Genomic DNA, 14,899 nt, shown 5'->3' on the forward strand with positions numbered 1-14,899 from the left:
GTCCCCGTCCCCGTCCCCGTCCCCGTCCCCGTTCCCTCCCCGGGAGCAAGGCTCCGGGCCAGGCCGGTCGGCAGAGCCCCGGCACCTCGCTGACTGACGGGGTCTTTCCTTCGTCCGGGGGTCCGGCGCGAACCCTCCCTCCGGTACGGGTCACCCAGACCCCTCCAACGAGGCGGCTCGTCAGAGGTTATGGTTTAATCTCTCGGAATCCACGCCGGGGACGAGGCACGCTTCTGGCGCTTCACAGACCGAGCCCCATCGCGTGGAGAAGCGCTTTGGGGGTGAAGCGCTGCCCGTCTCCCACGGCCCCCCCGGTGCAGCCGAACCCTCGCCCACGGCTGGGACCACAGCCGGCACCGGGCAGGAGAAGGTCCCTCTCCCACACGCTGCCTCTGCACCACTCTCCCGAGAGTTTTGTGCGGGGCAAGAGCCGGCTCCAGACCTCACCGCTCGCAGCTCTGACGGCGTGGGCAGCTGGGGACCTTCCCCCGGAAGGCTCTGTCGGCTTTCCTGTTCGGGTGAGAAGTTTGGGCCATCGTGCTTCACGTAAAGTTCGCACTGGAATCAACGGTTTGCACCCGCGAAATGAGGTGTTACGTGTCAGGGTCTTTTTGGAGAGAATTTAATGGTTTTCAAGCCAGGGTTGCCCCAAAGCAATACCTTTTGCTGAGCAGTATTACAAAGCACAGAGGCCGCTCCTGCTTAGCTGTAGGCAGCCCAAGCCTCCCCTGAAAGGGACAGGAAAACTTTTCACCCAGTCTCCCATGACAACTCCTCTACGGGCTTCGTTCCCTTCCCTGGGCTGCTAAGCATCTGCTGCCTTCCAGACGCGCTGACAAGAAAGGGATGGAGAGGGAGGAAAGGAGCCTCGCGCGTTCCGCGTTTCCCTTCCAGAAGCCTGTGAAGCTTCATTAAACATTGGGCCAGTCATTTTGTTTCTATGGAAACAAAATTATTACTAATATATTATTTAAAAAACAGACACACGATTGACACTCCAAATATAGAATTTTAATACCATTCTGCACCTGCCTCGTCTCTTAGGGCAGAGCGGATGGGAGGGTGGAGTTCACAAAGGGACGGGATGGGCGAGGGTGCCAAGTGGCGGTGGCAGCGGTGGGTGTGTTTGTATCCTGAGAGCAGGCACAGGCTGTCCGTCTGTCCGTCCGCTCCCTTCTGCGGGTCTGTCCCACTTCTTTTTCCCCCACCAGCGTGGGGTGCCGTGTTTCCTGCCTGCTGGCGAGAAAGATGAGAATGCAAATTAGTGATCGGGTCCCGGGATAAAGGGAACACTTGAAGTTTTATTTAAAAATTGCGATGGCACTGCATGTTTTTGACGCTGTCTCTCATAGTTTGGGATCCTGGAAGGTCTGTGCCTCGCAGGCCTCAAGGGTCCTTTCACCCGGCGCCTGCTCGCCGTCCTGCAGGTGCCAGGCTTCGTTGCCAGCCAAGGAGCAGCGCCGTGGCCGGTCGGCGTTCTCCTCCTCTCTGCTGCCGAGGGAGAGGCGGCGATCGCGGCGTGACGCGAGCGGGAGACGGGAGTGCCGTGGGCTGCAGGCTGGGGTGGGTTGTGGCGTCTCGTCGATGAACGTGGTGATCTCATCTCGGAAGAAGCAGGCGCTGGAGCTGGAGCCCCGGGGCATCAGCCCCCCTTCCAAAAACTGCCGTAGGGTCGTCAGCTCATCTTCTGGGGGCCGCCGGCGGTGCTGGTAGTCGTGCAGCTGAGGAGGCAAGAAGCCAGGGCCTCCAGCCTTGCGGGGGGTGGAAATGCGGATGTCGTCAGATGAAGACCACTTGTGTAGGAAGGATGGAGCGGAGCGGTGGGCGGAGAAGATGTTAGTCTCATCATGTGACATTCTCCGGGAGATAGGGACCTGGAAAACAGAGAAGGAGGCAGGTGATGGAAGACTTGAAGAGACAGAACGGGAGGGGAGAAGCTGAGACTTTCTCGGAGAAGAGAGTCGAGACGACACAAAGGCGTGGGAGACTGACAGAGAAAGAAGTGGGTTGTGGGGCTGCCCCTGCTAGCTCTCGGCTCACCTGCAGGTAGTGCACCTTGTCCTGGGGCAACAACATGTGGTGCATGGGTAGCAGCTTGATGTCCCGGGAGTCCCGCTTCACAGCTGCAGCACCGTTCGCATCAAATCTCACTTTGCAGATCCTGCCATCGCCATAATCATCACACACACCATCTGTTGGCAGAGAGGAGAACGGCAGTCAACGCTTTTCAGCCAGAAGAGGATCGTTAACAGGGCACCATCCTAACGCTTGTCTGACTTCTGCTGCCCTACTTGCTGCCCTCGGGGCTCACCCCTGAACAGGGACCTCATCTTTCTGCTTGCAGCAGCACTAAAGCACCCAGAGACCGCCCTGTTTCTTCTGTCTCGCTTTTGAATCGCTCGCTGCCAGAACTTGGACCTTCGGATCAGCGAGTTGGGCTGAGGCCCGGCGTGTCACTTTCGCTGCGGTTTGGCAGCTGTACACATCGTCGCTACTCTTGCATCTACTGTGAGGGGCGTTGCACTAACTTTTGCTGGATGCTAGGGAGTCCTAAGGCAGCAAGGGAGCGGCAGAGCCTTCTCCAGAATAAATTTTCTCATGGGTGCCAACTCCAAGCTATAACGTGAATCCCACCTAGCCACCCACAACACTGCTCCTAGTGCCGTCGGGTCCTTTCCCCAAGACAGACCCCTCCTTCCTCTGTAGTCTTTTGGGGAGGGCGTTAGTGAAGAAAGGTGACTGTGGGGTGGTGAGGAGCTTACCATCATCTCCGTCTTCCTCAGACATGATAGCCACACACTGCTCCCACACGGTGCGGAGATCTGCTCGGTAGCGCTCGCAGGACCAGATGAAGGAGGGCAGCAGCAGGGTCTGCACCATGGAGCACCAGAGCACAGCCAGGACCATCCAGGTGGGGGCCGTATCATAGCGCAGGCTAAAAAAGCTCACAACCTTTGAGGTAAGAGAGAGAAACGATGCCGAGAAAGAAGACAGAAGTGGGGATCAAGGGAGAGAGGCAACGGGAGTCAGTTCTGTAGTAGAACGTAATCTGTCTGTAAAGGGTTCGTCAAGTAATTACACCGTGCCCCTCTGAAAAACTGTTCCTGGGGTGTTACCCCAGGTTTGCTGAACCATATATCGAGCTGTCATATCTCTAACGTGAGACCTGGTGTTAGTACCCCTTCTTCCCCGTGCTCATTATGAGCTGGAGCTAAATAGGTGCTAACAAAGGACGCGGCCACTGGAAAAAAAAAAAAAGCTGCGAGTAAGCTTCTGTTCTCTTAATGGCTCCCTTTGAGAACTTCCCCAGCTCTCCAGTTTTGCAGAGAATCAACCAGCCAGCCAAGACCTGAATGCTGACTACGACCATACAAGCAGAAGGAAAAATAAAACTGTCTGCAACAGCTTTTAAAGCTGGTGTATCTGTTCTCCGGAAGCAAACTGGAGAAACAGGAATCTCCTTGTTTTTACAGAGGTAGATCCCCCAGTAAGTTTGCAGAATAATTTCCTCTCCTCTTAGCCACTTAAAACTTCACAGTGGTTTTAGCTGTGTGGTGTGTATTCCCCAGGCTTAGACTTGTCTTAAAATGCTGCTGCGGAAGGATGGGAGAATTACTGCAATCTTTTTAAAACTGGCCCTCAGAATAACACAGATTCAAGATGCGGCAACTCTGTGGCTGGTGGACAGAAGACAGAGTTTCTTCTCTAAAACTTGAGAGAAACGGAAATCTAGTTTAACTGCAGACTCTGAAGGGAAAGGGAGGACTCGCTGCTTACCAAGATAGGCACCCCGGTGAGCGTGTCATACAGGAAGACAATAGCGCTGATGAGGTTGGTCATCTGCAAGGAGGTCTTGGCTGACTCAGAGCCATCCAGTGAAGACCTCCTTTTGCCTCGTACATCCTCCACTACGATGGCCGGCACGTTGAAAGTGGTGTGTGCTGATGAAGAACAGGATGACGCTTCCTCCGCCCTCTGATGGCGGCACCGCCGGCGACTTCTGTGTGCCCACAGGGTCTGGTAGAAGGTGATACCCACGCACACCAAGCCCATGACGATTCCTCCGAGCAGCAGGAGGCTAAAGCAGACACCGAAGCCCAGCCCTATCTTGCTGACAATGAACTGGCAGCCGCGGGCATAGTAGCGCTCGCCGTTGTTGTGCCAGCCGATGGAGGGCAGGGTGGAGAGGATGAATGACACCATCCAGATACCCATGACTGCGTGCAGAGCCTGCTTCTTGGCATTGCTCAGCCGGTAGTTGACCGGCCATCTCACCATCCACATGCGGTGGTAGGAAAGGGAGGCCACCGTGAAGCAGGTGGCCAGCGCCAGGGTGTAGTATGTGGAGACAAAGACCTTGCAGATGCTCTCGTTCCAGTCGTAGTCGGAGGACTCACGCCGCAGCTGCACCACGGCGTAGGTGGTGAGGGGTACTGCTGCCATAAGGATGTGGGTCCCAGCGAGGAAGCACAGCAGCAGCTCCAGGGGCTTGTGTTTCTGTTGCTTGGCCGTGATGCTGAGTATGATCCAAGAGTTGGCCAACAGGGCTAACATCCCACATGCCAGCCACCACAGTGAGTTGTTGTGCAAGGTGGACTCTGAATCAGAGTCCCCCATGCTGCCACCCCTGCTAGGCTGCACCCTGTCCCTGCCGCTGGGATTCGGAAAGAGGGTGGGTGGGACTCCGCACTGGGGGGCCCACGTCCCTCCTCATCTGCCGCTGCTGCTGCGATGCGAGGTGTGCGCACGCTGGAGGGGTTCCTCAAGGCATTGCCACCAGGTGCTAGGCGGAACAGCCGTCAGCTCTGTCTCACTTCCAGTCCTCCCTCTCCCTTCTGTTTGCTTATATTTCTTTCCCTTGTTCTAACTTGTTCACCTGTTTTTTCCCTTGTTCTCTTTCTTTTTCTTTCTTCCACCTTCTTTCTCTCTCTTTCTCATGAACACTTGCCAGTGCTTCTTCCCTCACTCGCTTGGGCTCACTTTTTTTTTTCCTCCCCATCTATTTCATCCCCCTCCTCCGCTCTTCCCCCAAAGAAAAAGCTCTCCTTACTTCATGTGCCCACCAGGCACCTTCTGTCTCAGGGACCCCCTTCTGCTGGGGACTGGTGAAGGCTGCATGCAAACAGGGACTGCTGGGGACTCCAAACAGTTTGGTGGTAGCAAGAGCCTGCTGCTCAGCGTCCCAGTGAATGAGGAGCTAGCCAAGAGTTTCAGAGATGACGGAAGGCAGGACAAAGGTCCCGCGGAAACGGTGAGGGCGGCACATACACCATGTGTAATCCCCCTCTCACCAAACGCCACGCTCGTGGCAAGGTCGAGGTTCCTGCCAAGGCTGTCAGAGAGCCATCAGCGGAGTGTGAAGGGTGAGGAACAAGATTCAGAGGGTTCCCTGTCCAAGACCTCACGGCACCCTCAGTACATTGTCCTTTTTGCTGTCCTCCAGGGCTCAGCCTGCTCTTTCAGGCTTCCCTGCGCAGCGCAGGGCAGAGCTGGCAAACAATAAAGAGATGGCGAGGAGGGGAAGATCCTTTTCAAAGGTTCCCTTGGAGACTCAGGGCATGAGGTTCACTGTAGAAGAGAGAAAAGAGAAGTAATTTAAGATCTCTCTCCCTCCTTGCCCACACAAACACCTTGCCATGATTTAGGCTGTGCCGAGCACTCCCTGCGTCTTTCAGGGAAGAGAAGAGCCAGATTTGCACCAGTCCCTGCACACCTCAGGCCAGACTCTGGCCCCCAGCAACTCCTTCGAGTGCTGCCGAGACACCCTGTGCTCCCTGCCCTTCCAGTCTGACGCTCCCCAACCAAAGCATTACTAACGCCGTTTCTGTGATGGAAGGCCTGATCCGCATCGCTCCCTGCCATTCGGGTCATGCCATCCCCACGCGCCCGCTCCGACACCCCTCGCTCCTGCCGTACAGCTCCCACAGCTCCGCCGGTCTTTGGACCTCAGCTTTTCTCCGCCAGTGCTCTGGGTTTTAACCTGCCGCTCTCGTCCCGTCCCATCCACGGGTCCGTGCCACCGCTCCAGCAATACCCTGCCATCCCGCAGTCTTGAAGCACAAGTCTTTCGGCCACGCGCCTCGCCCACCTAGCGCGTTTCGGCTCGAGCAGCTCTGGTCTCCAGACACCCCACGGTTACAAACCCAGCGAATGAGACTGCTAACCTAGTCCTGAGACTACTCGCCTTTGCCAGTGACCCCTGCTGCTACCAGCTCACACCCGCTCTCCTCTCTTCGTCTATAGGGGATGCCCAGTATATTCCAGGAAGGTATAGGCCCGCTCCGTGCCTTGACCGGAGCAGATGTAAACTTAATCTTTCTGTGGACGGCTCCGTGCCCCCCCAGCCTGAGCTAGCGGCTCAGTTCCCACCCCTCGCCTTCCTTCTGCTTCTCTGCATTTTCTCACCCTCTCTGTAACCACCTGAGGCTTTTCCACCTTTGCTCCCTGCTTGGAGCAGTTTGCCATGACTGGATTGGCGATGCCCCCGTTCTGCCCCGGTTCATCTTTTTTCCCCCCAGTGCCATCGCTCTCGCAGTTAGGCCTGTGGCCTCTGGAGACGGTTACGGAGCTAGCCGGCCCTGATAATCCCAGGGGAACGAATTTCCTTGCAGCATCTCCTTCTGCCGCCCTTCCCACCCGGCTCGTTCTGGTGGCCCACGCTGTTCCCTGGATGAGGCAGGAACCCTCCCGCCTCTGCTGCCTTCGGGGCCCAATTCTGCTCCGAGCTGCGGATCTCCCGCTCCCGGAGACTCCCGGAGAGCCCCGGAGCTGATGCAGGATGGCCAGGTCGGGGTAAACCCATCCTCGCCTGGCCCTGCTCCCCGGGCAGAGCCCCCCGCCCCGCTCCCCGCTTCATCCCACCGGAGAGGAGAGATTCCTGGGGCTGGTGACTCAGGGGAAGGCAAGGGCGTGGGGTGGTGGTGGGGGGTGTCTGAGGGGAAGATGACCCAGAACAATCGCAAGGAAGAGCGGAGAAACCCGGGGGGCCGGGGGATGCGGCCGGCCGGTCGGTCGGCCCGGGGCCGAGACGCGGTGCTGCCGCCCGGGCCACGGCCGCGGCTCCCGCAGGGGCGGAGGGGCCGGGGCCGGGAGGGAGGGAGGGAGAGGGGGATCCGGCGGCGGCGGCGGAACGAAGCGCTGCGGCCGGCCGGGGCCGCGGGGCGCCCCGGGGCGCGGCCGTGCCCGGCGGCGGCGCCGCCCTGCGCGCCGCGGAGCGGAGCGGAGCGGGGGCCGGCGGCGGCGGCGGCGGCGGCGGCGGGGGCCGATGGCGGCGGCGGGGGCCGTAGGGACCCATCTTACCTCTCGCCGGAGCTAAGCGCTGCCATGGCGACGGGCGCCCCGCGCGGCCGTGCGCTCGCCTCTGCCCGGTTGTGCCCGGTGGCCGGGTGCCGGCCCGCCGCGGCGGACGCCGTTAAGAGCAGCCGCCCCGGCCCCCGCGCTCCGGCCATCCGCCAGGCGGGGCGACGGCGAGGGGAGAGGGGCGGGGAGCGCCGGCGGGAGACGGCGGCGGGAGCACCGCCGGGCCGGGCAGCCAGGGGGCGGGACGGACGGACGGGCGAGGGAGCCGCCGCCCCGGCCCCGGCCCCGGCCCCGGCCCCGGCCCCGGCCCCGGCCCCGGTCCCGGTCCCGGTCCCGGTCCCGGTCCGTGGCCAGGGCCCAGCCGAAGGGGAGGCTGTGCTGGCGGAGCCCGGCCGGTTCCCCCTCGCACCAGTCCCCGCTGCCCCACGGGGCGAGCCTGGCCGCCCCCAGGAAGACGAGTGGAGGGATGAGAAGGTGGCGGGCTCCCCTTCCCGAAGAAGGAGGGTTACGAGGGGGCACCCAGGCCGTGTGAGATGTCGGGAGGATGGGTGAAGGGCGAAGAGCTAGCGCTGACACAGGGGCCTGCGGGGGTGCTGGCAGAGCGGGCTGCCTGGGGCGTCTGCTGCCCGGGGTGAGCCGTGGTAGCAGAGCCGATGCGGTTTGCTCGGCTGCTGGGGTGGCCTCCTCCATCACACAGCCAGCAGCGAGGTCCTGCACACAGGGAAAAGGGAAGAGAAGGAAGGAGAGGGAGCGGGAGTAGCGCTCGGAGGAATGGGTTGGTCGTGTCAGAGGGGTAAAGCTCCCCCTCCAGCCGTGTCACCTCAGTGAGGGCGAGCCTGGCTAGAAGGTCTTCACAAGACGACAGACGTCTCATTTTCCTGTTACTGTCTTGCTGCTGAAGTGAAGGCACCAACACCATCCTTGTCTCTGTTCCTTTTAGGAACAGATGTCTCTACGCTCCTTTCCTCCATCAGAACGGAGGTGGGATGGGAGTCCGCGTTTCTGGACGGTTAGGGTGCAGCTGCATTGGCACCTCGGTTTGGAGCAGGCAAACATGAACAATTGAGGTGAAAGGACCTGCAAGATGTGCAGCAGATGTGCTCTGAGGACAATGAGAATTCAGCTTTGCTTTGGGCTAGGGTTAGTCTGAAGTAAGCCCCCAGACAGTTACAGCATGGCCACGGAGTCCTCAGCATCGGCTGTTTTCCTCTGCAGACCTGCTCCTGCTGCATCGCCCTGTTCGCTGAAGTGGACCTGACCCTACGGAGCCAGGGTCTGCTCAGCTTTATCACCCCCTCTGCCAGGGCAGATTTCATACGTCATTCTAAATATTGGTTGAAGTGATCCCAAGTGCCTTGGATACCAAGGAATTTCATCTGAGGTTTGTATAGTCAGCCGGAGGAGTGATTCCTGAGTAAGAAAGCTGGAGGTACTGCTGGTTCTCAGGCCCAGGGGCAGCAGCGAAGGCAGTTCCAGAGGTATAAAAGAGATCATCTCTGAGACAAGACCTGTTTGCATTGCACTAGCCGTTGTTTTAGAGACAGCGAGTAGAATCAGGAACCACTAGAATAGATCCAGCTTCGCGTCAGGTAGGTGATAAGAGAGATTTTTGAGGAAGGTGGGTGGCAACGATGCTGCCGTGCTCTGGCTATTCTTTGGCATGCAGGAACTGCCGCGGTGGAACAGCCCCGAGGTTCATCTCAGCGGCCAGTCCAGCAACGGCAGGAGCCAGAGACGTGAGAAGGGACAGTTACGGCCCCCCCCCCTCAGTCATTTCTTTACAACTTCTATCATTTGCGGGAGGTTTACGCCTTGAAATGAGAAGGTCTATATCCACAAATGTAAACATTTGTGCAGCTCCAATTGTGTCATTTGTATGAATTACTTAATGTGATAACTTCCACGTTACCATCCTCTTCTGATTCAGAAGTTGAGTCTCCTTAGTGTGAGTTGTTAGCCTGCCTGCGTGGGTGAATAAATCCTCTTGTTATCTCAGGGAAACAGCAAACGAAGCTTCCGGCAATTTCCACGCTGCCTGCCTGCCTCAGCTCCACTCAGGTAGGGACGTCCTGCAGCCCAGCATCTCTTCATGGCTTGGGCTACACCTGACAGAGATTGGTGAGCAGAGCTGGATGGGGACAGGTCCTCCTGTCTCGAGGAGGCTTCTTGTGTTTGCAGATGAGGCTGGGTTCTTAGTTTGAGTGAAAGCACAAAATTGAAGATTTACCGCGAGGCGGAACGAGCTCTGGGGGAAGAAGAAGAGCTTTCACCCTAGGGCTGTCATGCTCATAAGTAGATGCTCGTCCGTCCATCCATCTCATCTAAATGGATTTCAAAGACTCTCTTTATTTGCCTAGGATTTCCAGACACCTGGTTTCACTGGTTTTGGTAAGAGGTGGGTCGCAACTGTATATGTGCTGCACACTGACGATGCACATGCCAAGGAGTGCCAATGCTCGGATCTGGAGATCCTGAAGCCCCACGGTACAGGGTTCCCTGTGTATCTAAGAAGCCCAGGCTAGAAGTGAGACTCCCCCCCCAGACTCATCCCTTAGAAGGGCTCACAGAGCTGGGAGCAGTTTTTAATTCCTACAGAGCCAGGCTGGACTCTGACCAGTGATCTTGCCATCTAAAGGCTCAGTGGCTCACTAAAATATCCTAGGGCATCCAGGTGCAAAGAAGCACCGCTGTTACAATGTCAGGGTAAGAAATGTTTTCTGGAAAAGTTCGTTGCGTGAAGATCAGTTATTTCTGGACAGCGGCTCTGCAGGTCCAGGGAAATGCTCTTCCCAGAGGTGCCCTGGATTCTTAAAGGAACAGAGCTCATTAACCAAGAAACAAACACCAGAATCCTAAAAGGAAAAGCATTAACAGAATAGCCAAATTCACTTCACAGGGCTTTGATGGTTTGCAGCTCTTACTCAGGACTTTGCTAGTGACCATGAGGGGTTTCACACATGTTTCTCACAGATCATGGATGCAATTAAATCCATCCTCAGAGCCCCAACATGGCTTACACAGCCTCTTGTGAGGCTACACTGGTGTGCTTGCAAGCAGGTTTCCTGGCATCTTTCCTGGCTCTCTGAGCAGGGTGTGTTTAATGGCTAATAAGAATCCAGCCAAGCAGATACGTTAGCATATTCCTTCAGAAAAGACAGTGACTGCAATGTAGATTTGTCATATCCAAACCTTAGATTCTATTTCTAGCACTGTATGGAAAGATTTAGTGAGGTTTCTCGGATAATTCGTCTGCAAAATGGGCAAGCGATAATAGCTCACATCAGGGGACAGACAACTAATGCTCATCATGAGCTATGCAAAAATATTAGGGGCTTGCAATGTAAATACTAGGATTTGAACTTGTGGATGCTTGTTTACAGCTGAATGTTTTTCCTTACACAGCTGGGCACCTTTTAAAATACTTTTTTCCTCTGTCACATACATAAATATTTGTATATGATATTTTCCTTGAGAAAAGGAAGTACCAGGGTAGGCTTGTCAAATACATGGTTGTTATGACGCTGCATGCCATTTGGCAGAGGGGTATGTATCCTCCTGCTTCCCCCTACCCGCCCGATGTAATGCTTTGCGTGTTCTTCTCTTCTCTATGTTACTGACAGTTTTTTCATCCCTCCTGCCCTGGCGGCCTCACTGATATCCCAGCGCAGCGAGTGCCAGTCTGTGAAGGATGTAAAAATGTCATTTCAGAATTTAATTACGCCACTTTCCAAAATTACTGAACACTTACTTGTTTGTTCTCATACACAGAAAGGATAATTATGAGCTCTTGAATCATTAATCTGGGAACCTACGATATCTGGAAGGAGCTGAAATGATTTCTTTTCTTTGGATTTGTATCACAGAATTGCAATTTTCATTTTACCACCTGTTCCCCTAGCTTGTCTAGGTAGGTCTGAGGTTTCTCAAACCAGAACAATCTTTTCTTAATTAAAAAATAGGCTGGGATTTCAGGAGCGCCGCTGACATGCTGGATGCAGCGGGCCCGTGCTGCAGAAGCTCTCTGGCTCCCCTCGTCATTCCAGCTGGTGTGGTGGCCCCTCCGGAGCAGTGGTCCTCACAGAGCCGGTGTCACTGTTAGTGCTGTTCATCTCCAGGCCCTCACCTCCACACAGCACACAGAGAAGCTCAGAAGAGGGACTTGTCAAGCACCAGAGCCTGAAACAGCCACTTCAACACCAGCCAGCTCCTGCCGAAAGCATTGCGGAGCTGGGGCTTCTCCTCTCTTCCCTTTTGATTCCTTGCCCACGAGGCAGTCTCTGCCACCACCTCTTGTTCTGCTATTCTCTAATTCTCCAAATCTGGAAGCACCTCTAAGGCTTGGCCAAGCTGGCTAGAAAATGGACAGGAGGAGAGCCAAAGACTCCTTCAAGGGGCGTGCTGGGGGAAGAATGCTGACAGGCATGAGGCAAAGGCAGCCCGCTGTGGTTTGGAGGTGTTGCTTGGATGTGGGTGCACTAACGAACCCCGGGGTCCCTCCTAGTACACACGCACTTGGGAATACTCTCAGAAAGGAACCAGTCCAGAGCTGAGCATCTGCAGGGGTCTGGTATTCCTGCTCTACCCTCACCTCCGAGAAGGGTGGATGGAAGCTACTCACTCTCTGCAGCTGCATTAGGCTGATGAGCCCCTCAAATGGATGCCGAAAACTGTTCTTTTTACTTCCCCTGAGACAAAAGGAAATTAGAAGAGGCTGAAGTGCACAGCTTCCTCCCTTCTAGACCTTGGGAACACGCAGAGAAACACACGGGGTCATTTGGCTCTGAAGGCTGAGGGGTGTGAGTGCTTCGCTGCAGAGCCTGCGGGGAGCATGAGTCACATGGACTGCCTCGGCAGATCCGGGCTGACAGCATCCACCGAATCACCGACTCGCGTTGCATTCAAAGAGCAGAAATAAACTGGGAAGCAGGAGGGGCTGGGCGAAGTAGGGCTGTGGGCCGGGGTTATTTCAGCCCATGTGTTCCTAGTTCAGCAGAACTGGACAGGGCAGTATATGCTCAGCTGTGTCCAAGTCCCTTCCTCCGCGGGAGCAAGCAGGTCTGTGGGTCCTGACAGGGGACCATGCATTGGAGGTGGGTCCAAAGGACTGAAGCATGTGCTTTTTCCCTTCTGCAGACCAGAAACATGGGGAACAGAAGTACCAGAAAAACCAACATGTTAGGGAAAACCAGCACTTCTCAGTTTTTTTCTAAACTCTTGCTTTCTGTGATGTTTCCACATCACTGCACGGAGCTCTTGCTGCCGTTGTCATTCTGTAAGTAGTGCCATGTATGCCCTTCTGAGTCCTGCTGTCATTTTAGGGTTACTCTGACGAGCTGTCACCACACGATAAAATATGTCTGTCATTGTGTTTGCTGCTTTGTAGAGTTGTACATCGCTGTGGTTTGTGTCGTGCAGAGGCATTATGCCCTCACATAGTGTAGCTACGCCCTCGTGACACCTAGCAAAGGGAGAAGTCCTCAATGCCTCCTGAGAAGGAAAACCAGGATACATGCAACACAGCCTGTACAGCCCTGGTATGCTACAAGGAAGGGACCACACAAAAGTGGTCTGATAGGGACACCTGGCTTTTCATCTCTGTCTTCAGTGACTCGTAGGAACACTGTTGCCGCAGTGTTACCTGCTGCACGGGCTGTGAAGACAGTGTGTTGTCTCAGAAAGGGAGCGTGCTGTGGTATTACTACAGTCCAGGCCTGGGCAAGATGTTACTGCAGTCCATTCCAGCTGGGGACTCATCAGGTATATCTACATCCACACTTAAGTTTTGTGCAAGCTTGTTTTTATCTGGTCTGAACCTCCACCTCTGTACTGCCTTGAAGCCCACACTGAAGCTTTCAGTATTACACTCAGATGGAAAGCAAAGCCCATCTAGGACTCGCTCTGTGGATGACTTCTCTCTCAGTCAGGGCAGTCTGCGCATCTAGGGAACAAAGAAGGTCGCCATGTGAAAAGTTACAGACGGGAGAGCTGCCAAAAAAAGAGATTTATGAGATCGGAGCCTAGAGTGGTTTGTGCCTGCAGGTGAGTTTCAAGTAGAGTAGGGCAGGGTCACGACTGCTGAAATCATGAGACTTACTGAGGAAATGCGCAGTGTTGAGGAACAGCACTTACCAATTTTGTTACACCGATCCAGATGGGAGAACTGGAAGCTGTGCATCTGTGGATGCCGCCATGCACTTACAGGCATCCCAGTGGCACCTTCATGTCCGCTGTAATGCCAGCCGGGCCACCTGGAAACGGGTGGAGGGACCTTCTGCATCGATGGCGAGGGTGTGAGCCTGACCGCGCTTTGCAGGTCGGTCCCAGCTGTGAATGGGGACACAGCCTTCGGTCACCTGTGGGGACTCAGCGCGCCTCTTCCAGCCCTTGGAAGAGACCAGAACCGGGGTTGCTGAGCTGAGGGTCACGCGTCCACACAGTGCCACTCCTCGCCCAGCGAGAGGACCATCCTGGCTTGGAGACTGCACTGCTGCCTGCTAGCGTGAGATCCGGGCTATGCTGGGGCTGGCCTGCTGCCTCCTGGCTTCGAGAGCTGCGGGAAACGCTGTCAGGCAGCGCAGACACCTCCGTGCTCTCCGAGCCACCGGTGCAGGCATTCTTTGCTACCCATGCATTTCATCCCGAACAGGCCAGGTCTGATGGACCCTGTGCTGGAGGCCAGGTGGGCTCTATTAGCTTAGTCTTTTTTTATCAGGCTGATCGTCTCATTGAAAAAGTCAAGGCTTGCGTTTTTAGGTACAGAGGGGGTTGGTTCAGCTGCCAGGGCCTCAGGTGAGCATCTGAACTGCTGGAGATGGCTGCAGTGCCGGAGGAGCTCATGATGGACGCTCACCAGCGTGCTGCTTTGTCCCACCTGGGGACCAGGTGGTGCAGGATAATCCCTCTGCTCCGGACACCCATGTGAGTGCGAAGAGGAGCAGACTTGGGTACTCAAGCAGTTATTTAAGGAGAAGGGTCTGGACTGCAGGAGCAGGGGTTGGTTTTGGTTGGGGGGACTATGCCAAGCACTTTGTCATGATCATTACATCGACCACCACTGACCCTGCGCTCATTTTCCCTCGTACAGCTCCCAAAACTGACTTTTCCTTAAGCCCTGATGATCTGTTGTTTAGCAGACGGATGGGCCTCAACCGGCTCCCAAGATACGCTGGCAGTTCAGGGACAGGACAGGAGCAACTCCATGCAGCGGGATACGGACCAAGGCTCTTCCGAAGTTAATCTAGTTTTGTGCGCACAAGCACAAGCTATGGGAAGGAAAACGGCACTAGCGCGGGCCTTCATCACTCCTGTTTGTGTGAGGATGATGGTGAAGGAGCAGGCGTGACACCGGTGGTGGCCCACACCTGCTGCCACAGCTGCCTGGGGCTGCGTCCCCGCTCCAGGGGAGAGACGGGGTTGTGGGGAGGAAGATTTCCCCCAGCTCGCAGGTGTTCTCTCTGCCGTTGTTGCTACCTGTCTTTTCTCTGTCAGTAACGGCGTGATGCTGGCGTGACTGCTACAGAGAAGCCCCCTCCTCCAGTAACTGGGTGTCCAGGGGGGGTCTCCATCACGGGGAGCCCTTCCCACAGCCCAGTGCCCCTCT

General features: G+C 56.0%; 1 protein-coding gene across 1 annotated transcript; it reads right to left on the reverse strand.

Annotated features, from left to right (window-relative positions):
• Positions 1-989: 989 nt before the first annotated feature.
• Positions 990-7,489, reverse strand: GPR162 (G protein-coupled receptor 162). Its single transcript, XM_030020874.2, has 5 exons — positions 7,300-7,489; positions 3,778-5,568; positions 2,763-2,952; positions 2,041-2,192; positions 990-1,874 (listed from the first exon to the last, which is right to left on the reverse strand). The coding sequence occupies exons 2-5, from the start codon at positions 4,615-4,617 to the stop codon at positions 1,347-1,349; spliced, it is 1,710 nt and encodes a 569-aa protein (XP_029876734.1). The 5' UTR covers positions 4,618-5,568; positions 7,300-7,489; the 3' UTR covers positions 990-1,346.
• Between the last annotated feature and the right edge of the window lie 7,410 nt (positions 7,490-14,899).

This window comes from Aquila chrysaetos, chromosome 7, assembly GCF_900496995.4.
Source record: "Aquila chrysaetos chrysaetos chromosome 7, bAquChr1.4, whole genome shotgun sequence".
Taxonomy (NCBI): domain Eukaryota; kingdom Metazoa; phylum Chordata; class Aves; order Accipitriformes; family Accipitridae; genus Aquila; species Aquila chrysaetos.

Bases quoted from the DNA above. Each gene is read 5' to 3' on its own strand.
- GPR162 (XM_030020874.2), bottom strand. From the start codon at position 4,617: ATGGGGGACTCTGATTCAGAGTCCACCTTGCACAACAACTCACTGTGG. The intron at 2,953-3,777 runs GTAAGCAGCGAG...CTTACCTCAAAG, and splicing joins TCACCGGGGTGCCTATCTTG to GTTGTGAGCTTTTTTAGCCT. The intron at 1,875-2,040 runs GTGAGCCGAGAG...TCTGTTTTCCAG, and splicing joins ACAAGGTGCACTACCTGCAG to GTCCCTATCTCCCGGAGAAT.